The 23,248-nt window shown below is 32.7% G+C and overlaps 10 protein-coding genes across 10 annotated transcripts; 4 read left to right on the top strand and 6 right to left on the bottom strand. All coding sequences in view use genetic code 12, as the record gives it.

Annotated features, from left to right (window-relative positions):
* Positions 1-398: 398 nt before the first annotated feature.
* DFJ63DRAFT_284515 (40S ribosomal protein S3aE) lies at positions 399-1,172 on the top strand (the record flags this gene model as incomplete). Its single annotated transcript, XM_064904816.1, has 1 exon — positions 399-1,172. One exon carries the CDS (start codon positions 399-401, stop codon positions 1,170-1,172), a length of 774 nt encoding a protein of 257 aa, XP_064763877.1.
* Positions 1,173-1,637: 465 nt separating this feature from the next.
* On the top strand, positions 1,638-4,344 carry DFJ63DRAFT_340516 (uncharacterized protein; the record flags this gene model as incomplete). Its single annotated transcript, XM_064908721.1, has 2 exons — positions 1,638-1,901; positions 1,954-4,344. 2 exons carry the CDS (start codon positions 1,638-1,640, stop codon positions 4,249-4,251), a joined length of 2,562 nt encoding a protein of 853 aa, XP_064763876.1. The 3' UTR covers positions 4,252-4,344.
* Position 4,345: 1 nt separating this feature from the next.
* On the bottom strand, positions 4,346-5,648 carry DFJ63DRAFT_317862 (uncharacterized protein). Its single transcript, XM_064906870.1, has one exon. It carries the CDS (start codon positions 5,495-5,497, stop codon positions 4,442-4,444), a length of 1,056 nt encoding a protein of 351 aa, XP_064763875.1. The 5' UTR covers positions 5,498-5,648; the 3' UTR covers positions 4,346-4,441.
* A 99-nt stretch (positions 5,649-5,747) lies between these two features.
* DFJ63DRAFT_311869 (uncharacterized protein) lies at positions 5,748-7,868 on the bottom strand (the record flags this gene model as incomplete). The annotated part of the gene is made up of 1 exon (XM_064905861.1): positions 5,748-7,868. One exon carries the CDS (start codon positions 7,866-7,868, stop codon positions 5,748-5,750), a length of 2,121 nt encoding a protein of 706 aa, XP_064763874.1.
* Positions 7,869-9,278: 1,410 nt separating this feature from the next.
* On the top strand, positions 9,279-9,740 carry DFJ63DRAFT_334127 (uncharacterized protein; the record flags this gene model as incomplete). The annotated part of the gene is made up of 1 exon (XM_064907983.1): positions 9,279-9,740. The coding sequence occupies one exon, from the start codon at positions 9,279-9,281 to the stop codon at positions 9,738-9,740; it is 462 nt and encodes a 153-aa protein (XP_064763873.1).
* Positions 9,741-10,200: 460 nt separating this feature from the next.
* On the bottom strand, positions 10,201-10,998 carry DFJ63DRAFT_334126 (uncharacterized protein; the record flags this gene model as incomplete). Its single annotated transcript, XM_064907982.1, has 1 exon — positions 10,201-10,998. One exon carries the CDS (start codon positions 10,996-10,998, stop codon positions 10,201-10,203), a length of 798 nt encoding a protein of 265 aa, XP_064763872.1.
* A 215-nt stretch (positions 10,999-11,213) lies between these two features.
* On the bottom strand, positions 11,214-13,145 carry DFJ63DRAFT_81923 (pheromone-regulated protein). The gene has a single exon (XM_064909144.1). It carries the CDS (start codon positions 12,643-12,645, stop codon positions 11,428-11,430), a length of 1,218 nt encoding a protein of 405 aa, XP_064763871.1. The 5' UTR covers positions 12,646-13,145; the 3' UTR covers positions 11,214-11,427.
* A 499-nt stretch (positions 13,146-13,644) lies between these two features.
* On the bottom strand, positions 13,645-16,023 carry TOP1 (DNA topoisomerase 1; the record flags this gene model as incomplete). Its single annotated transcript, XM_064907981.1, has 1 exon — positions 13,645-16,023. One exon carries the CDS (start codon positions 16,021-16,023, stop codon positions 13,645-13,647), a length of 2,379 nt encoding a protein of 792 aa, XP_064763870.1.
* A 3,601-nt stretch (positions 16,024-19,624) lies between these two features.
* Positions 19,625-21,332, top strand: DFJ63DRAFT_334123 (arginine permease; the record flags this gene model as incomplete). Its single annotated transcript, XM_064907980.1, has 2 exons — positions 19,625-19,886; positions 20,026-21,332. 2 exons carry the CDS (start codon positions 19,625-19,627, stop codon positions 21,330-21,332), a joined length of 1,569 nt encoding a protein of 522 aa, XP_064763869.1.
* Positions 21,333-21,785: 453 nt separating this feature from the next.
* On the bottom strand, positions 21,786-22,967 carry SUN41 (putative glucosidase; the record flags this gene model as incomplete). Its single annotated transcript, XM_064904843.1, has 1 exon — positions 21,786-22,967. The coding sequence occupies one exon, from the start codon at positions 22,965-22,967 to the stop codon at positions 21,786-21,788; it is 1,182 nt and encodes a 393-aa protein (XP_064763868.1).
* Positions 22,968-23,248: the final 281 nt, after the last annotated feature.

The raw sequence follows: 23,248 nt of genomic DNA, 5'->3' as shown, positions 1-23,248 counted from the left end.
ATAAAAAAAACACAAATCAAACAATCAATCTCATAATGGTCTTTCGTGAATGACTTAATGATATAATTTAATTTTTCAATTCTTTGTTATTTTTTTACTTATATATCCTTTTTATGTGTTTTTTTTTATGGGTCTGCTTTTACTTGGTTAATTTAAAAACTATAAAACTACTTTTTATTTATAAATATATTGCATTTAGGAACTTACTGTTTGTTGAATAAACATTGTTCTATCTTAAAATCTGTTTGAATCTGCTTGTAGTGCATTGAAAATCGCTATTTTTTCTAAATTTCCCTAACAAATCCTAATTAGGAAGTGCTGTAAAAAAAAATGCAGTAGGGAGAAGGGGCACTCTTCTTCTAATTTATCCATCAACTCTAGTAATCGTATCATTAATAATGGCCATTGGAAAGAATCAAAAGGCAAAGTGGAAAGTTTCCAAGAATGTTCAAAAGGCTTTACGTGATGCTAAAAAGATTACTGCATTTTCTAAAAAGGATTGGGTTACCGTCAGAGCTCCAAGATATTTTAAAAATACCCATATTGGAAAAACTCCTTTCAATAGAGGATTTCATTCAGAAAAGCATTTAAAGGGAAGAGTTTTTGAAGTTAATTTAGCTGATTTAGAAGGAAGAGAAGATCTTAGTGGTAAAGTTTTCAAATTTGATATTTCTGAAATTAGAAATAATATTGCTTTAACATCTTTCAAAGGTATGAGATTTACAGCTCAAGTTCTTTCTGCCATGATTAAGAAGAAAATAGAATTAGTTGAAGGTCTGGTTACTGTCAAAACTGCTGATGGATTTAGTTTAAGAGTTTTTGTACTTGGAATTCCAAGATGGCGTAAACTGAAGGGAAATGCTCATGCAAAATCAGCTCTTATTAAGAAAAGTAGAATGAGAATCTTAGAAATTATCAAAGATAATGTAATGAATGCAACCATTGAACAATTAATTCTCAAATTGATTCCTTTCCCTGATGTCATTTCTAGTGAAATCTTAAAGACGACTAAATCAATCTTACCCTTAAGTATGGTGCACATTACTAAGATCAAAGTAGTTAAATCACCACCTCTTAGTATTGAAGGCCTTCTTACAACCCATCGTGGTTATGATGCCAAAGATTTGGGTAAGGAACTTGCATTCAAGGATGTGATTTTGGATTCAGTTTGATCTCGTCTGTTATCAGTTGATCTCATCATTTATCTCTAATTTTGTGCTATCCTAACCTTTTTGCTGCAATTTTTATCAAACATGGTATACAAATCCACCATTTTTCAATATTAATTAATATTTATTACTTCATACTTAATTTTAAACCCAACTATATAGATTATAGGCTTAATATATACTTCATAACTAGATATTTACTGGTAGATCCTACGGTAAGTTGTACACCGCCTAGTTTTTCAGTATAGCCCTTTTTTGTCGTTTACATTATCACATTTGTCTGTGTCACTCTCCATTTTTTTTCTGTTGGCTTCTCCGATATACGAGAGAAAACTAAGCAAAACTGATTTAAGTGATGTCAAACAGCAAATTTATAATTGATTTCATCAATTGCAATTGTTTCAAGTTATTACCATATCTCATGGTTTATAGTGTATAGCAAGTCATACATTCACCTATTCAACAACTATGAGTACAATAGACGATGAAGATGACGCTTGGTCATATTCATTCCCTCCATCATTGGATTCGCTACCATTGAAGAAAGCCGAAGAAGGAGGGCAAGAAAGTAATGATAATAAAAAGGAAGAAAGTAATGGAAGACCATCGCTTCTGATATCTACTAATAATGGAAATTCAGCGTTCAATCAAGATGAGAAGAAACCATTGAATGGTGAAAATGGTGCTGATGTTGAATCACAAATTTCATCTTCCTCATCTACTGAACGACAAGTTAATGCTTTAAGAAATAGAAATCTAAAGATTGTTACCCCCATCATCTAAGGCTTCTCGATCTTCATTATCATTACAATCTCCTTTCACGCAGAAATCAACACCAGCAGATCCAAAGACAACCAAACATGATGCCAATTCCATAATATCAAAAGATTCTTCAGGAAATGGTTTATTCCAAGATTCTATTAATAAAGAAGATACAGAAAGTTCCATCAAAACCAGTTTCTTTCTGAATCTTAGTAATTCGGTAGGATTTCAAGTTCAAAGTATAGAGGGATCAGATCAACGAGAATTATTAGGATCTCCAAGAAGTGCAGATGGGAATGTTTTTGGTTCACCAAAATCTCCAAAAATAATCACTTATAGAAAATCAAATCGAACTATCAGTGAAGGTGATTTCAGTCCAATACTTGATGCTCCAGAAAATGTCCCCTCTGAGAAATATGATCCTAGATTATATTCCGATGAATTCTTTTCTTCTACTAGTTATAGATATGCTTCTATGAAAAGAAATGTTGAATTTCATCAACTCTTTAGATCAATTGATTTAACGGATAGACTATTAGATGACTTCGCATGTGCTTTAAGTAGAGAAATATTATTACAAGGAAGAATTTATATAAGTGAGACTTACGTTTGCTTTAATTCAAATTTATTAGGTTGGGTAACAAATTTGATAATACCTATTCAAGATATAATAGGATTTGAGAAGAAACATACCGCAGGACTTTTCCCTAATGGAATAGCCATAGAAACCAAAGATACGAAGCATACATTTGCCAGTTTTATTTCACGGGATTTTACCTATGATTTTATAACCACAGTTTGGGAAGAGAGTACAGGATTGAAATTAGATGATCCAGATGAAACAAACAACAGCTCAGTCAACAATGAAGGTACGCCCAGATTAAGTGTAGATGATGATAAAGTTCAAGATGCATATTCACCAAGAATAACGAATTATATTATGTCAATTGATGAAACAGAAGCTGAGAATTATACTGAAGGCGATGCAAGTGAAGAAGAAGACGAGGAGGAGGATGGCGACGATGAAGATGAAGATGAAGATGAAGGGTATGAAGAGTATATGGGTGGTGAAGTAATAAATGGTACTACTTCAAATAGGTCTTCTCTCGATCAACAAAAAATTACAATCAATAAGCTTTTAAGGTTTACACCAAATTCAAATTATAAAAGCATTGGACCTGATTCCCATTCTCCGACCGAAGTAGGCGATTCGTTCACTCCAGAAACCAATGAAATTGAGCTTTGTGATGAGATTATTGATGCTCCCTTAGGTGTAGTGTTTGCTGTTGCATTCAGTGATTCAAATACTTCGTACCATAGAAGATTCATTGAAACTCATGATGGATCGGAGCTTTCCGAGTACAATGTTTTCCACCCTATGGAAGATGATCCCACGAGATCAGAAAGGAAGTATACTTACAGACGAGCATTGGGTTACTCGATCGGTCCCAAGTCTACCAAATGTGAAGTAAGTGAAGTTATAGAACATTTGAACTTTGCCGATTACATCAACGTTGTGACAACTACAGCCACTCCAGATGTTCCTCTGGGTAATTCATTCACGGTAAAGACTCGATATATATTCACATGGGCCGAAAATAATAAAACCAATTTAAAAATGTCATTTTTCATCAAATGGACAGGTACATCATGGATTAAAGGAGTAATAGAAAAGCAATCCTTAGCGGGTCAAAAAGCTGTGGTAAGTGATTATATCGAAGGATTGAAGAAGGAAATAGATGAGAACACATCATATGTTGAAGGCTTGTCTCTTTCAGAACCTATCTTGGAAGAGGTTCCTCAACCAGTCACTGTTACACCTGTTAAGATTAAGAAACCGAAAGAAGTCAAAAAGCCTTCTCCAGCCAGTGCTTTCTTCAAGAACAATCTTGTTTACCTTGGTTATTTGAACTTGTCATTCTTTGTATTATTGTTAGTCATTCTTTTGAGACTATTCACGGTTGTCAGTGAATCGAATGAACTTATAAAGAGTCAAGTTTTAATCAATAGTCATTTAATATATGCAATTCAAGGCATATCTACGAATCAAATAGATGATGTAATCGCCGGTGATAATGAAAAGAATGAATTATGGAAATGGGTAGATCAAACATATGGAAAGAAATTAAGTCCTGTTGAGAAAGTTAAATTCTTAACTTATCAATTACAGAATATATATCAAGATGATTTTGACAAAGAAAAGAAGAAAAAGAAAAAGTCAACTTTCAACGATATCAAACAACTGGTTAAAGAGTTCAAATACCAAGATTATCTTAAGGTAGATAACATTCCCAAAGCTATTAAGGAGCAATTGATATAGATAAAAGTACGGTGATAAAAACAACAAAATTAACGAATTTATGATATGAAATAAAAAAATTGGAGAGATTAATACAGTATTTATGATATGTACATAAGTTTTATTTTGCTATTTACAGAAAAATATATAATTAATGATAGTAACTATTTTTATTAGCTTTTGTATAATATTTGGGGACTTCATATACATCTTAACAAACCCTTAATTGACCATCAACATCTTCTGTTTCAGTTCTTTCAATAATATCCACGTTTTCAACTGTATGAACTATAATTTCATCATTTGTCTCATTCAATTCAAATATAAATATCCCTGAAATAACTCTTTCTAATTTATTATTGACTTTAGTTAACCCAATCAAAGCAGCCGGCAATTGAGATAAAGCTTTCGTTATTGATGGTAAGTTTTTCGATAAGCTTCCAGAGCCACCACCATTACTTTCTTGACTTTTATTTGAATCATTCAATATCCTCATAGTATCTAACTTTGACCATTTATGAGAACCCAACTTAGCATCTGATGTGGAATGGAACAAGTCGTTTTTTAAATTATTAGTTCCACTTTGTTCTTCAGAGGATAAATGATCACAACCTTCAGCGCAAGTTGTCCATCTGACATAAATTTTAGTCGATTCATTAAATACAGCCAATGCATCTGCTCCCTCGTGAACCCTTATGGACTGTACGTGTAACTTAACCTTAGGACTGAGGACAAATGAAGTCAAAATCAATTGTAATGCTTTGCAGGTTGCATAATATGTAGTATGTCCTTTTAGAGCTGGCAAATATGGTTCATTGAAATGGGTTGGACAAACTCTTAATAATATATCTTTGGATAACACATGAGTGGGTAAGGAAGTGTTTAAGATGTTTGGAATTAATACTTTTAATTCATCAATTATAGAGCCCAAGTTGGCTTTCTTTAATTGTTCCTTTTGATTAATTTCATTTTTGGAATCATCTACATCATTATTAATAACCCCTGAAGATCTAAACTTAACGTGACTTATTTGGGCGTTACTTAAACAATCAACTTTATTATATCGCCTTACTATAAATTGTTGATTATGTTCACTTATAGTACTGATGGCACTAAAGTTGTATGCATTTTGTGAAGGAGGAGAAACGGAAGGTGGGATAATAGGGGGAGGAGGTGAATGATTTATCCTAATTGAACCACTGGCTTGACTTGTTAGTTTGATATATCGAGGCGAAAGTAGATTACTTTCACGAAACACCACTGACATGGATATACCTCTTACAATTGATACAACTATTGTTGTTGTAAAACTAAAAGCTTTTGATAAAAGGAAGAGTATATTTGAAGCGTTTTTGTAAATCTTCCTGAAAGCGTGGTTGAAAAAAAAGTCCACAATAACGGCAAAATTAAAGATACATGAAAAATTACTATGTTTATAAAACAGCATTACTTTATATTTATAGATGTATAGAAATAGCTAATATGAAAGAGAAAGAGACAACATCATTTTGTTATGATTATAAAGTTTCATAAAGAAGTTCTCTAAGTTTATACTCTTCGTTTGCATCATTAATTTCATCCCAATTGCCAATAAAATCATCACCTCTAACAACACCTGGTAAAGTTTTACCATTAGCTTGTCTCTTCCAAATCTTTTTGGCTTCTTCATCAGTTCCTAAATCACGGTATTCAAATTTAATACCATTAGCTTGTAGTATGGTTGCTAATCTGTTGGTTCTTGGCATGATTTGCATACCACCAGCTAATGAAGTAAAAAGATAAATCGGTTGAGATTCTAAATGTTTACGGATTTCTTCAGGGGAGATATCTAAATCATCAAGATCATCAGTGGCAGTTGTGGTTGCTGGTTCTTTGACTGCTGAAGCAACAGTTTCTTCTTTAGGTTCGTCGATACTGAGATCTTTAGTACTAGTAGTAACTTCTTTCTCTACTGGTTCGACTTCTTTAGATTCTTCAACTGGTTCATCTTCCTTGGTTTCCTCTACCTTGGTTTCTTCGACTGGTTCTTCTTCTTTAGGTTCCGCTTCAATAGATTCTTCAACAGGTTCTATTTCTTTGGATTCCTCAACGGGTTCTACTTCCTTTGATTCATCAACTGGTTCTTCTCCCTTCGATTCTTCAATTGGCTCTTCTACTTCTTTTTCTTTTGGTGCTTCTGAAACGACTGGTTCTTTAGTTTCAGTTGGAGTGACAGGTTTCTTAGGATGTAAAACATTTTCAACGATACTATCTAAATCATCAATGGTTGAATAAGGATCATCGTTAACTAAAGCACCTTCTCTAGCTAAAGCATCTGGATTAGAATCATTCTTTTCATTTTCCCCTATAGGAGCAGGTCTAGTTCTTGATCTTGAAATTGATCTTAAATAATTTGTAGATGAAATTGATCTTGATGCTAATAAACTTGCAGCTGATGGTAATTCTGATTCAGGAGTATCAACATTGAAATTGGTATAATCACCAGTAGTAACTAAGGAAGGATCAGAAGGTAATTGAGGTAAGTTTTCAGCTTTAGCTTCAGCTTTTGCAACTGCTTCACCCATGGTTGGTTTTGAAGCTCTACCTCTTCTATCATCTTCTTCTTGTTCTTCTTGTTCTTCTTCAGCTTGTTCTTCTTGTTCTTGTGGAACATCTTCGGAAGTAGCAAAATCAGGTGGTAATTCATATTTGGAAGGTTCTTCTAAATGAGTACTTTTATAAGAATCCCCTCTTGCTAAATGAGGTCTATTTGAATTTCTCGATATTGATCTTTCAGGCACGGCTGATCTTGATCTTGATCTTGATCTATCAGATCTTGCATCGGTATGGAAAAAAGGAGTATGAATACCACCTTCTCTAGCAAAGCTTTCATTGTGATTACTGTGATCTATCAAAGAAGCTCTGATAGGTGAAGCTGCTGCTTTTCTTGGTGATTCTGGTCTTTTGAACAGTTCCTTTCCACTACCTATTACTACCTTTGGAAGTCTTTGAGGATCATAAGATTTGACACTATCTAATAAAGTTGAATGATCTTTGATTTCGTTATCTAATTGGTATTCTGATAAATTTGGAGTTGAATAATCACCTTGTTGTTGATAAAAGGATGAAGTTGAAGTTAGTTTATCATCATCATCAGCAGCGATATGCTTTGCAGATGGTTTTTCACCAATTGGACCTTCATTTTCTTCAACTTCAGAATCTACATCTTCTTCAATTATTTGATTGGAAACTGGTTCAGTAATAGTGGTCGATTTTTCAGCCTCAACTTCTTTTTCAGCAGTAACAGGATTTTCTTCCTCTTCGTCTTCATTTTCATTAGCTTCTTCAGCTACAGTTTCTTCAACTGGTTCATATTTAGCATCGCCTTTAACAGTACCATCTTGATCTAAAAACTTATCAAAATCAGCTTCAGAACCTAATAAAGCACCTTCGTTAATTAAATCATCTAAAGAGGCAGTGATATTTTGATTTAATAATGATTTCTTGGTACTGGAACTAGTAGCATTAGGATGAGTGGTTGATCTTTCTGGATGAATATAATTATGATGAGGTGAATCATCAGCTGATCTGATTGATGAACCAACTAAAGCTGGAGATTCTAATTTATCTAACTTTTCTAATTGTTCTTCAAAATCCATAGTGAATCAAAGGGGGGTAGTTATAATTGAATGGTTTTTTTATGATGTTTTATGGCTTTTAAGTTGAACTTTTTTTTCAAATTGATCCTATTAAGAATAGGCAATTGGGGTGGGCACAATCAGTGATTGATATATAAATATAACCTGATACTATCGTGTGAAGCAAGCAAATTTAAAAAAGGTGATTAAGATCAATTCGTTGTTCAACTTTTGTGAGTAATTTAGTTTGTGACAAAAAAATAAAAATTACCGCCCAAAAAAAAGTAAAATTAGACCAAAAAAAAAATGTGATTAAAAATATTAGTGAAATTTTTATAAATTACCTGACGAAAGATTTATGAGCTTAAAAGTTTTAGAAAATATATGGCTTAATTTTTTATTAAGCTTATGTGTGTTCTTATTGTCTATTAATATGTATATAAAATATATTGTTACTGTTTATGTCAATGTCAAACACTATTGAATTTGTTTGTTGAGTTAATCTGGGGAAGCTAAAACTAATTTCAGCGACGAGAAATTATCACTAATTACTGATAGAGATAAGCTCACCACAAAAACAAAAATTTCACAGCGCACAAAATTAAACTTTAGTGACCTCTAGGCGGTAGAAGCTAGGGAGGTAGCGTGTGGATTATGGCAATGAAACGTCTACAACCATCATAATAATTTTGACAATATCAATCAGTAATGGATCATAATTAAGTTAGGTTAAGAAGGATTTGGGCTTATAAGTTGTAAATGATAACTACTATATAACAATAATAATTAATTAAACGATGTGCATAAGCTTTCCCTTAAGCTCAGTAGATCAATTTATTACTAAATCTCATAAATTGATTGGTTGATCTAGAAAATTTTAAAAATTAAATTAATTCACGTGATTGAAATTTTATATAGGAGGGGAGGATGAATGGATATGACTTCAGTAGCCACCATGTAATAAATGGATTAATAGTGCCTATAAGTAGTTTACATTATGGTGCTAAGTAAGTATTATGTCCAAAACTACTAGAAATAATTCAATGACTGGAAAATAATGTACAGAATTGCCACCTTTAATGACTATTGTAGAAAGAGATGGCTACCAAAATAAATGACTAAAGAGTCATTCACTAAAATAGTGAGAGATGGCGGTAGAAGAGAAATTTTCTCACTAAAATTCACCGAGAAATTACCGGGACGGACAGTAAAATTTTGAATCATAAATTTGTTTTCTCCCTAAGAATACCAACATCCTGCATATACTGTGGTAAGTATTCTATCAATTTCTAGCACGTTCGCCACTGTTAGAAAAAAAAATATGGAAAAACCTATAAAAGGAATTGTAATTGTCATTTTTAACTATATATATACTGTTTTGAGTTAATATCCTAATTACACTTTATAACAAAACAAATACACACATTCATAATGGCTAGACAAAGAAGATCCGCTCCAGCTCCAAGAACTCAAACCAGATCAGCTCACACTGCTTCTGCTCCATCTTATTCTGCTCCACCCCAAAACAGATATCCATCTGCTCATCCAACCCAAGCTGCTCAACCACAACAACAAGCTAGACAACCAGGTATGTTTGCTCAAATGGCTTCTACTGCTGCTGGTGTTGCTGTTGGTTCTACCATTGGTCATACTCTTGGTGCCGGTATTACTAGTATGTTTGGTGGTTCAAGTAGTCAACCAGTTGATCAAGCTGCTCAACAAGATCTTTCTCAAGTTCAACAATCAAATCAATATCAAGAACAAGCTAGACATTGTGATGCCGATGCTAGAAACTTCACTAGATGTTTAGAAGATAACGGTGGTAATATGCAAACTTGTGAATATTATTTACAACAATTAAAAGCATGTCAAGAAGCTTCTCGTCAATATTAGATTTGATTTGATTGATCTTCAACTTTCCCACCTGTAAATATATAAATTATTTCCATATCATTTGGAATCTTCAAACCCAAAAAAAAGCTGAGTTGTCATTTCAAAAATCTATAGACATAATAAAACATAATATGAGTTATATATAAATACCTATATATATATGAGATATTGTTTATTTTTTATTTATTAATATAAAAAAGTTATTCAATTTGAATCTATCAAGAATAGTTCAGAAATTATTTTCAATGGCTATTTGTAGTTTGTAAAAAAAGTAGTCGTATATCAAGATAATATATAAGTAAATAAATATAAATGCATCAAAAGTAAAATAAAAGAAGTAGGTTAAAAGATATATATGTATTTTATGGCATGTAATGTAATCGGAACGAATGGAATAGATGAGCTTGCTAAGAGAGTCTATAATACTACATCTGAATCAATCAAGAGTTAGTCAAATAACTTATTCCTTCTTTGAAGATGAAGTTGAACTATAATAATAGTAACCGGCACCACCTAAACCTACTAATGCTAAAGGAATAGTATATGAAGATGAAGATGAAGATGAAGAAGATTCAGAACTTTCTGATTGAGCTGAACCAGTAGTTGGAGCAGCTTTGGTTGCAATTGGAGCTGCAGCAGGTTCTTCATGAGTTAAATGGTGTTCTAAATTATCATGTTCAATATCTTCAACCACAACTTCTTGTTTATCAATTGAAGTGGTTTTATGATCAACTTCATTTTCACTTAAATTAACCACATCAGGAGTATTAATTTCTGGATTAATTGAAGTTTGAATATATTTATCACTATTGGCTGGTTTTTTATTATCATGATCTGCATTAGCAACGGTTCTTTTAGAAGAAGCAATGATTGGTTTACTACCTCTATCCTGTAAATATTCAGGTTCAACCTTGACAGATTCCCCACCATGAACCACATCAGCATCATTGGCTTCTACTTTGATTGATGAATTACCTTCTTTAGCAAATGATTCTCTTTCAAACGCTTTTAATTTCTCAAGAGCAATATCTTGTTTAACAGCTTCTTGAGTGACAGGAGGGACTTTTGGAGAAGCCATCTTTGGAATGAAATCATATTTATATTCCCATTCATTGATTGAAGTTTGAGATGGTAATTTAAATGAATCAATGGTTGAGGTATCACCTTTTGCTCCGACTCGGAATGATTGAGAAATAAATCTGGAATTGACAATCTTACCAGAACGACAAGTGGTCTTTATAATGGATTGTCTGATCATGATGGATACTTATGATAGTCAATGGCTTATGAGATCAAAATAGAAGATAATTGATATGATATGATAACTTGATACCTGACCAAAATAATTTTGATGAAATTGATTTATTAATTTTAAGATGTTGAAACTTTGATAGGTGTCGGTTTAAAGGGGGGGGCACATATTTTGAGGTGATGATGCTCAATTTATGGGTGAGTGAATTATTATTGCAAATGATTTTTGTTGTCTGGGGAGGAGGGCGTGGAAATTGTTCAATTAGTGGAGTAATAACTACAAAGAGACATTATTTTGTGATAAGAGAGACATCTTTTGTTTTTAAGACCGCGACATTTATGGCCCTCTTTTTGCAATTTTGTTTATGTATATATATATATATATTTTCTATAAAGTGTTACATATGAATAGGGTTTCGCAATTGCTACTATGAATTCATTCATCATCTAATAAAGCATCAAGATAAACACTAGGAGGCCTCAGTTTAGTAGTAGTAGTAGTAGTAGTAGTAGTGCCTGAATTAGTATTATTAGTATTGGTTGCTAAATTTATTTGTGATTGAGAATGGGAATGACTATGTGAATGTTGATTATTCAATAATTGAGCATAATAATGAGACTCTGAACGATATGGATGATTTGCTTGCGGTGATGGTTGTTGATCTTGACTTTCAATATCACTATTGTTGTTATTCATTAATAATCTCTCTGCTTCCAAATAATCAAAATCATTCAATGGAATTGAATCACTACTTTCAACTGGTTTGATAGTATATGGAGATAGTATATTGGAGTTATTATCACTTCCAGCTCCTCCAACTGTCAAAGCATGCATTTGGTCAAGTTGTTCTTGAGATGGTTGTTGTTGATTATATAATGGTAATTCCAATTGTGATAAACTTCTTCTACCACTAATGGTTTCTAAAATTGGACTTATAAACATTGATCCTCTATTATTAGCCAATTTACTATTACTTAAATTAAGACCACTACCATTATTATAAATACTTCCCAGAACAGTATCTCTATAAGCTCTACCTGGATTACTAGAAGTAGTGATCATTTCATCTAATTGAGCTAATGAATTAGTTCTTGATAATTGATAAAATGATGAATTTGAAACAAATGATGAATTCTTTTCAAACATTGATGAATTACTGGAGGATGATAATCCATTACTACCATTACTACCAAAGATACTATTTGAATTATTGAAATTATGATAATAATGTTCTTTTTCATGTTTTGCTTTTCTATTAGATATAATCCAAGCAATGATTCTATAACTTATAAACAGAATGAATATAAGTCCAATAATACCTCCCACGATTATAAATACAATTCCATCTGGTAAGTTTGATGAAGTGATATAAGGATTTTTAACAGTTGGAACTTCAACCACGGCATTATATTGTGTGGTAGTAGTTAAGGTTGGCATGGCTGACACAGTAGGTAAGTCAGTCTCGTCATCTCTTTTAGCCATTTCAGTTATATAAGGTTGTTCTTGAATGACACCAGTTGGCTCTATATGATGTTTATGATGTAAGTGATGATGATGATGTGGAGGGGTAGCTAAAGATGTAGCCAACGGTATTTGCTGGGACATAGCGAGTATGGCAAATGATTGAATGAATAATATACTGGAGAACTTCATGTTTAGGTATGTTTTGAATTCGATATGACAATGACTTTTTTAAAAAGGAGTGATGACGTGAAATAGATATATAACAAAAAGTGAAGGAATAACTGAAAACAAGCAATTTTACTGTTAAGTATTTTAAAGGAATGGACGGTGCGAAAGAATGGTTAGTACTTTGAACCAGAATAAGAGTAGTATGTCGTTGTTGGTGGTGGTAAGAGTTGACTCAGGGACACAAGTGAAGAAAGAAAGTATTAACAACTATTGAAATCTGATTATTCTCCTCGATATATAAATATGTTTACCAATTTAACACTCACGGGAACGGATTTCTGAATATTTTAAAATTTTAAATTTTATTTTATTTTTTTACCATGCATTGATCCCACATATGGCGATAACTGAAATTCCCTTACTTTCTTGGATATATATCCATAGCTACGTGGATTTGTTTCTGCAGGGAGTAACAGTCTCGAGTGTATGTTATTTAAGGTGTGTTTCTCGAGGGTATACTATCGTACCTCCACAAGATACAATACAAATGCTAACTTACACCTCTATAATTACAATACCTAAACTACTATAAACTAAAAACTGAAGTTACTTGGTTTCAGAGATGTGCTAGTAATGGCCTAACATTTTCCACACCATGCCATGCTAATCCTTCTCTTCTCTGCCATTCATCAATCTGTAAGGAGTTATTGTTTTGAATGCAAAAAATAAAAATAAAATAAAACAAAACATTTCGCGTTGTTGTTTATGATTTGAACTTTACAATATATAGAGCGCTACCAGATCCAGATCTCATCTCTTTCCTAATTAAATCAAAAATAAACGCGTCGCGTCAAATCTGTATTTACCTTTAGCACTATTAAAGATGAAACAATGCTCGAGTCGTAAATATATATATAATAAGTCTATTGTGTATTGGAGGAGCTACTTAAGATAATATTGTACACGATCTAATCTATACCCGTACTTGATCACCTCTGTTTCATATATACATACATATAACTAAAATCTCCAATCTTTATCAGTAGATTCAATGGCCCAAGTGAATTTCTCTCTCAAGGTCTTAGTGAATAATTTCTCTATTGGTACATCGTATTTCTTTGAGAACATCACTGTTAATCTTGGATCAATATAATTCATCTTGGAAGTACCTAATGAAACTTCAGAATTATCTTCTTTATCCTTTAATTGTAAGGAAGTATTTACGATTCTAGTTTCAATGGTTTCAATTTGTTGTTTCAATTTCTCAACTGTTAATTGTTTCTTGACTTCTGGCTTCCCTGATTTCAATTCGGCTTTATACTCTTTTTCTAATTCTTTGATTTTATCTAATTTTTCTTTAATTGATTCTGATTTTTCAGTTAATAAAGGTTCCTTTTCAGCTTTCAATTTCTCATTATCACGAGCCATTTTCTTTAACACTTGTTCTCTTTGTCTTTGAATAACAATTTCATGAATGTATTGTTCATCTTCTTTGATTAAATCATTAATTTCTTCAAAATAAGCCTTATCCTTTTTCTTTAAATTAGGTTCAATTTGTAAAATCATCTTCTTTAATCGAATCTTTTGCCATAAAAGTTCCTTTAATTTATCATTAATCTTTTGAACAACGCTTCCATGACTTTTGGAAACGGTCCTTTGATGGTTACATAATATAGCAACGGTTCTATTAGCAGCATTAAACTTGACAATCTTTTCCGCCACAGTACCTTCATTAGTAATTAAATCCAATTGATCTTGCATGGTTTTTGATGCATTATAAGTACGGAACACTTTAGCAGTTAACCCCTTCATATAATTCTGTAATTGTTTATTTAAAAGTGATGGATTGATTCTATCGAATAAATCATCACCAGGTCCCTTCGGACTCTTTTTAAAAATTCTTAAATTTTTAAATACTTGTTTATCAACTTCAACTTCTTGATAATATCTAATCGAATCTTTACCAAGGAAATCAAATACCACAATATTAGGTGGTTTTAAGGTAATATGTTCAAATCTTAATGAACAACATCCAACTGTATCAGCTTCATCGTCACCTTTTTCACCACCAGCTCTTAAAGCAAATTTATCAATTAAATAAGTAGCTGATGCTAATTGACGATCTTGCATTAATTCACTCTTTAAATTCTTAGTATAATCTTTTCTAATTGATTCAACATGATGTTTCAATTGTCTTGCAGTTTCAAACTTTTTGAAATCAGATTGACCTTTAATAGATGATGAAGCAGCAAATCTAACATATTTTAAACTATCAGCAATATTTTCTTTCCACATAGCTAACCATGCCACGGTATTATCATGTCTAATTTCTCCCCATTCATGACCAGCAGGTGGTTCAGGGATTTTAGCATTCTTACCTAAATTTAAAGTAACATTTTCAGGAAATACTCTTCTTTTTAATTTACCAGTTTTAGGATGAGCACCTCTACCTCTGAATAAACCAGGAGGTTCAACTCTAAAATTCCCCACCATTTCAGGTCTACCATTTAAATAACAAGTTTTAAAAGGTTCTTCTAATTTTTCCTTTTCTTCTTTTATCCTTTTCTTTTCATCTTTACTAAGAGATTTTTTTTCTTCTCTTAATTGTTCAAAATAAGTATACATTTTTGAAAAATCACATTTGTTAAAATCCTTAATAGTGGCTCTTAACTGTTCATTTTTGGTTTCTTTAATGATTTGAACAAGATCTTCAAAGAAATTATTTTGAAATACAGGATTCTTAGCATGATCAGTTTCCAACATAGCAGCATAAAAACCAACAACTTCTTCCACAACTGGTGGTAAATCAATTGGTTTACCATCGTAAAATAATTTAATATGAGAAGGCAATGGTTCATATTCAGGTGGGAATAAAACCCCATTATGTTCCAACGTGTCCCATTTCACTTCTCCATCTAAATCTTCAGCTTCCCACCATTTATAAGAATCATCATCTTCATCTTCAGCTTGTTGAGATTGTGATGGTGAATCTTCTTTTACTTCTTCAGCTTTGACTTTGGTTTTGGAATCTTTCTTGGTTTCTTTTTCCTTTTTAGCACTCTTTGTTACGTTATTAGGTGTTACGGTACTGGAAGAACTCTTTTTAACTGAATTTTTAGGAGTGGAAGGGTTAGATTCAACTTTTATTCTCTTCTTGGTTGAAGAAGAACTTTTTGAAGTACCATTTGATTTGGAAGATGATCCATTTGAATCAAGCTTTCTCTTTTTGACGGGTGATGCACTAGGAGTTGCAGTTTCAGCCCGTTTACTTAAAGGTAGATCATCTTCATCTTCCGAAGATGGAGGGTGTAATTTCTTCCTTTTAGTTGAACTACCATTTTTAGACTTATGACTTCTTTTTGATAATGCTATATTATCTTCTTCCGATGAACTACTCATTTCTTTGATTAGATCAATCGGGGTAAACGAAGGTGGAGTCGATTTTGAAGGTGTAATGTTTGATTGTTGATAATTATTCTTCAATCCAACTCTTGTTGAGAAATAAAACCTTGACGTAATTGATGGATAGTTAGGTAAGCCACGACTTTTAAAACTTGAATTGCAGATTGCAGTAACTGATCTCCTCCACAAAGGAAATACAAATGGATATAATCTCGAAATGATTAAGATGGGGTGGATGGAAACTGTCAAGTGATTGTTTTTGGTTGGATAATTATAGCTGTCTATTTTCTTTTCTACTCAATTCTGGTATTTTTTCCAGGTAAGCCTTCTCAAAAATAGAACGCGCAACGAAAAATTAAAAATTAATTTTTTGAATTTTAATATACCCAAATTATTTGATAATGATAATGATAATGATAATGATGATGTTTCTGTTAGGTTGATAGTTATACAGTTGAATGAGGTTGTGATGGTAAGTGGATGGAAGGTGGATGTTATAATCAATCTGATTATATTTCTTATAGTCATGTTTTACGTCAACATTTACCTCTTCGCTGCTCATTAATTCCACGTAATCACTTTGTGTTTGTGGTTGAATTAAGAAGGGAAGGAATGAATTTTGGCAATTTGATACGTACCACCATTCATTTATAAAGCAATTGACCTAAACAACATCTTATGGTAACTATAATAACAGTCAAATCGTTGATCCATCATCACTAATTGTCCTTGAATGACATCTTTCCAGCTAGATTCTTTAGAGTTGCACGCGATAAATATTTAGTATGAGTATGACGGGCTGTAATATGCAGGTATGTCCCCAATCACACGAATTATATAATTACGTAAAGGTAGAGATGGAATGAACTATCCAAATATTTTCTTGAATATCTTGTTCATGATTCGATTGAGTAATTGCCGTCGGCGGTATATAGATACTAGATAAGATCAGTAACTAATTGTGGGCTATAAACTGTGGTAGCAAAATGAAAAGGTTGTAACTTTCCCTTAAAAGTGGGGTGGGACAACGCGCGCAGCACAAGAAAAAATAAAAATGCCAAATTTGGTGCTTCACTCGTTTTCTCTTGTACTTAGAGGACAAGGAATCAAAATGCCCTTCTATCGTTTGTTAGTTTCCATTTTAATGTTTAAGTTACTGTTTTATCTTACTCCACATTTCGGCTATTTATGGTTTAAGGTTTAGTTGGAGATAGGAAAAGTATAACGTTTCCCCTAATGGAAAGTAACCACATATTTATGATCTATAAAATTCCGCTTTTTGTATTAATGGTTATAATAATCTCTTTGCAACCAAACCATTTTTTGAATTCTGGTTTTTTTTTTATTTTTATTTTTATTTTAGAAGACAAGCATTTATGAATACATAAATGGACATAAAAGAGGAGTTCGGTTAAATACGAATCACAGAGGGTCGCCATGGATTACGTAGAATATATATATCGCTAAGATTTACTACGGTATGAAAGTACCCTAACTTTTTCTAGGTTGAAGCGGTTAAATATCAGAATGATTTAATTGATTTAGGGAAAGATGAGAAGGCAGTGAATCGGATGATAAAAGCGGGTTGCTTCATCCATGAATCTAAATTAAACATTGATCGTCATATAATAATACCATAAAATAAGTTGAGAGGAAAGTTACTTACGCTAATCTGAAAAACGACTAACGACTTTCAAGTATGATAATACCATAGTATGATGCTATTATTATTATTATTAGAAAATCAAAAAGAAATAAGAATTCGACATGGGAAAAAAGAAATTTTGTCATAATTAATAGATAAGACGAGACGAGACAAGACAAGACAAGACCAACTAAGAGAATATAAGGGATAATTGACCCAAATATGAACTAAGTTAGTTAAATTGCTATCAGACCTCATCGCCAGATAGAACCACCCCACCTATCGTAATTCACTTCGCATATACTGCTGTAAGGAATAAAACATTCTTAATAATATTATTATTATTTAAAGTTCTTTGTCTTGTCGTGGATTATTTTATTTTCTTTGTCATTTCTTTCTTTCTTTCTTTTTCTTGTCAAGTCGAAACTATCTAAACAGCAATCTTGACAAATGTAAACTGTATGAGCCTCTTCGTCTTTAAAAATAATTATTCATCAGACAAGGTTAATAAAACTTAAAGTAGATGTCTGGTGCCATGGGATGGTAGGCGTCGATCTCTACCTACCTTTCTAATTGAAAGGTAGATCAAATTCAACGTAATTAGTTGTCATGGGCAGTTTTATTCGTAAAAGACGCCCTTTAATAACGGTATTTTTGAAACGAGGCATTTTGAATCTAATTGAAAGTGGTTAGTGTACATTTTTTTTTGGCTCACTAAGGAGAAGGACAGAAAATTATCTAGGGGGTAGCGCTTTTATGACAAAACAATGAAGGGTGACCCATTTAAGGATTAAGGCTGATATTTACCTTAATAAAGATTTTCATTTCATCATATATATATAGATAAGAAATTTATTAGACACAATTACCAAAACAGAAGGAGAAACAGAATTAGATTTAGTTTAAAACTTTAATAGAGTAGTAGTAAAGAAAGAAAGAATGATCTCGTGTGATGTGTTCAAATGGTGATTTCATCAACGCTGTAGTAATACTAATATAAGATTGACATACATAAAAAATATGATAAAGCATATTGAAAGAGGTTAATTAATACATTAAATAAGTCACTCAGGTAAAAAGAAATCATATTGAAAAATTGTTGTCCCTAGTGAACTATGCCATACAATTAATTAAGTTTAGGGCAATTTCATACTTCCTACGCGGCATTTACAAAATTTCCGTTTCAAATTTGTTAATGGAATCTCATCGCGAAAATTTCTTTTTCTTTTACATCAACTGCATAAGAAAAATAAAAGGCCCCATCCATTTTGAGAATTGCTTGTAACCATAAAATGCCTTAACAAAATTTATTAACTAGGGCATTTTAATATGGTTGATGTCAAGACAGTTAATGGCAATTTACTCCCTTTTGTATGCCAATGCAACATGTGTACCCCAATTGATCTCTTGGTTGGATAAGATAACCCCCTATCGGACTGACAGGTTGTGAGGACCGACAAATTAAAGATAGAATGCCAAAAAAGCGGAATCTTTTTGCTGCTGCTAAGAGTCACTGTGAACCTTTTTTTGCCGCTGCTTATGACAATTATAGTTTCCCTAGAAAAAAATTTTAATATGCAATGCTTAATTACTTCCACTCACCTCCTTCGTCCCTCCTCCTCTGCCTCCTCGTCCTTCTCTCTCTCTCTCCCCTCGACCTAACTAATTAAAAAGATAAGGATTTATTATTTTCCCTTAATAAAAATTCTTGACATTATTTTTGAATTTCTTTTTTTTATGTTTTATTTTTTAATATACCCTCTTTTGCATATACTAGGAAAAAATTGCATCTATTTTTTTTTATTGTCATTGTTTGTTAACGATCCAAACAATATATAAGTATTAAACTATTTCTCCTTCAATTGATAAAGTTGATTTGGAGAAAACTTCCTTTTGTTATTCTTTTTCTTGTTTACTATTCAATTCAATTCATATCAATAATAATAATATATCATGTCTGATAGTGATAAAGTTGGAAGCTCCACTACTGGAGATGAACAATTAACTCAATATAGTTCAAGACTCAACAATAATGAAAAGAAAGCTGACTATGTCAATGCTGATACTTTTGACGATGAAAAATCTTCTAATGTCGAACCTGAATATGTCGAAGTTAAAAGATCTCTTAATGCTAGAATGATTTCAATGATTGCCATTGGTGGTACTATTGGTACTGGTCTTTTCATTTCAACTGGTGGTACTTTAGCTGATGCCGGTCCAGTTTTCTGCTTTAATTTCTTTCTTATGGATGACTACCTTGGCTTTCTCCGTTACTCAATCCATTGGGGAAATGGCTACTTTAATTCCTTGTACTGGTTCTTTTAATCAATTCGTTGCTAGATGGTGTTCTCCAGCTTTAGGTGCTGCTAATGGTTGGAATTATTGGTTTTCTTGGGCAATTACTTTTGCTTTAGAATTATCTGTCGTTGGTCAAGTTATTCAATTATGGACTGATGCTGTTCCTTTAGCTGCTTGGATTACCATCTTTTTCGTTATCTTAACCGTTTTCAATCTTTTCCCAGTTAAATATTATGGTGAAGTTGAATTTTGGATTGCCTTTTTAAAAGTTATCGCCGTTGTCGGTTGGTTACTTTATGCTTTTATTATCGTTTGTGGTGCCGGTAAAACTGGTCCAGTTGGTTTCAGATACTGGAGAAACCCAGGTCCATGGGGTCCAGGTATTTTGGTTGAAAATGTTAACACTGGTAGATTCTTAGGTTGGTTAGCTTCTTTGATTAATGCTGCTTTCACTTTCCAAGGTACTGAATTAGTTGGTATCTCTGCTGGTGAATCTGCTAACCCAAGAAAAACCGTTCCATCTGCTATAAGAAAAGTTTTATTCAGAATTTTAGTGTTTTACGTTTTATGTATGCTTTTCATTGGTTTATTAGTTCCTTATGATGATCCAAAATTAGCTGCTAACGGTTACTATACTGCTTCTTCTCCTTTCATTGTTGCTATGCAAAATGCCGGTACTAAAATCTTACCAGATATCTTTAATGCTGTTGTTTTAGTTACTATTATTTCTGCTGGTAACTCTAACATTTACTGTGGTTCTAGAATTCTTTATGGTTTAGCTGAAGCTGGTGTTGCACCAAAATTCTTTAAAAGAACTACTAAACATGGTGTTCCATATGTTGCTGTTTTATTCACTGCTTCCTTTGGTTCATTGGGTTATTTAGCTTGTTCCGATCAAGGTAACAATGCCTTTAACTGGTTATTAAACATTACCGCTACTTCAGGTTTAATTGCTTGGGGTTGGATTAGTTTCACTCACATTAGATTTATGCAAATCTTAAAACAAAGAGGTATTGAAAGAGATTCATTACCATTCAAAGCTAAATTCATGCCATATGGTGCTTATTATGCTGCTATTGCCATTTTCATTCTTGTTTTTGTTCAAGGTTTCCAAGCTTTCTTTGGCTTTACTGCTACTGCTTTCTTTACTGCTTACGTTTCAATTATCCTTTTCGTTGTTTGTTGGATTGTTTTCCACTTTTACTTCAACGGTTTCGGTGCTAAAGCTTGGAAATGGTCATCTGTCTTTATTCCAATTGAAGAATGTGATATCGATTCTGGTGTCAGAGAAATTGATGATTTAGTTTGGGAAGAAGAACCACCAAAGAATATTTGGGAAAAATTCTGGAATTGGGTTGCATAAGCATCATTATATCATTTTAACGTTTTACATTTCACAAGCATTTTCTTTTTATATTTCATTTCTATTCGTTCGTCTGTTTTAATTTTTAATTTGCATTTACCTTTCTTTTTCAACATTTCATACTTCTAATTCATATTAGATCTAATACATAAAATATCATTTAAAATTGAAAACTCGTATTGTAAACGCTCAACAATAAACTCTTTTTATACCTATAATAAAACATTTATTTAAGTTGGAAGTAATATACACAAAATAAAAGTGGGGGAGGGGAAGAAAGTAAAATAAATAAGAATTTTTGGGATTGATTTTAAAATGTATGTGATGAAGTTGTGTTTGATATTTTGACCTTAGGTTTTATCTTAAAAAGCATAATCTAATTTAGTTTCGCTATATCTGAAAAAAAAAATCTTAAAAATTTCAAAAACTGGAAGAAGAATGGAAAGGAGAGTTCTAATTGTATAAAACATAGTTGGCACTACCAGAAGTAACACCGACAGTACAACCATCAGTACCATCACCGTTATATTGACCATTGGAGTAAACACATTGACCACTGACAGTTGAAGAGGAATCGGCAGCAACAATCTTAACATTGAAATTTAATGAATCGTAATTGTTTGGGTTTGGAATTAATGATAAATAAGCAATACCATTAGCATAACCGGCACCAAAATTTAATGGAGCCCAGTTACCAATACCAGATCCTGCAGTACCCCAGATACAACCATCAGTATAACTAACACCAGCATTATTAACATAATATTGAGCAGAAGTTGCACCTCCTCTCCAAGTATAGTAAGTGGCTTGGTCAACAACAGTAAGTGGAGAACTACCACCAGCGTTAACAACAGTTGGGATAACCATGTTTTCAGTTCCTGGGTAATCAGTTCTACAAATAGCAACTGATTGAGATAATTCTGAAATAACAGTGGCTTTATCAACACCCCATTCACATAAGTAACTGTTGGATGGGTTTGATTTATATAAGAAACCACCTTTACATAATAAACCACCAATAGAAACACCATTAGCTGGTTGAGCTGAAGGCCATTGAGTCTTGGACATACCACTTTGACAAGCATAAGAACAGTATGAACCTTCACCACATGGACCACCGGTTGAACCATCTGAGTTTTCAATACCAGACCAACCACCAAAGCCTAAGTTGTTTAAGGCAATAACACCTTGACCGGATGGGAATGAGCTACAAGAAATGACACCATCTTGGAATTCTTCAGTTGGGTTTTGATATAAGCCTAAATCACCATTAATACCACCAGAACCACCACTTGAAGATCCTGTGGTTTCTTGACTTTGTTGAGTAGATGAAGAAGTGGTAGCAACTGAGGTAGAACTACTGGTGGTACTGGTTGAGGTGGTTTGAATAGTTTCAGTAGTTTGAGATGAAGTAGTTGGATCAACACTGGTACTTGAACTGGTTGCTGGTAAACCGATGGTGTTACCATTTATGTCAACAGTGACGGTAACATAAGCATAATCATAAACAATTTCTCTTTTATGTTTATGATGACCATGGAAGGCAGTAGTTGTGCAATCGTCATCGACGGCAGCTGCTGGAGCAGCAATTGCAAGAGCACTAAGGGCTAAGATTGAAGCTGATGAGAATTTCATTGAGAATATATATAAAAGGAGTGACTGGTTTCAATTGATTGAAGGGTTTTTAAAAGGAATGACTAGAATATCAATGTTAGCAAAACTATTTCTGTAAACGAAATAACAAATATATACACGAGGCTATCAATGATGAGACGAATGGACAAGCAGAAACAAATTGAAGTGATAAAGGGAAATTAGATTCTTATTAAGGAATGGAAGTGGAATGAAATGAAATATTTGATACAGATGTTGTAAAGAAGAAAATGAAAATAACACTATTATTTTTAAATTCAATT

Source organism: Scheffersomyces coipomensis (assembly GCF_036884675.1).
Source record: "Scheffersomyces coipomensis strain NRRL Y-17651 chromosome Unknown DFJ63scaffold_2, whole genome shotgun sequence".
Classification (NCBI taxonomy): Eukaryota; Fungi; Ascomycota; class Pichiomycetes; order Serinales; family Debaryomycetaceae; genus Scheffersomyces; species Scheffersomyces coipomensis.
The sequence above is the reverse complement of the archived record's forward strand: the minus strand, read 5'-3'. Positions and strand labels throughout refer to the sequence as shown.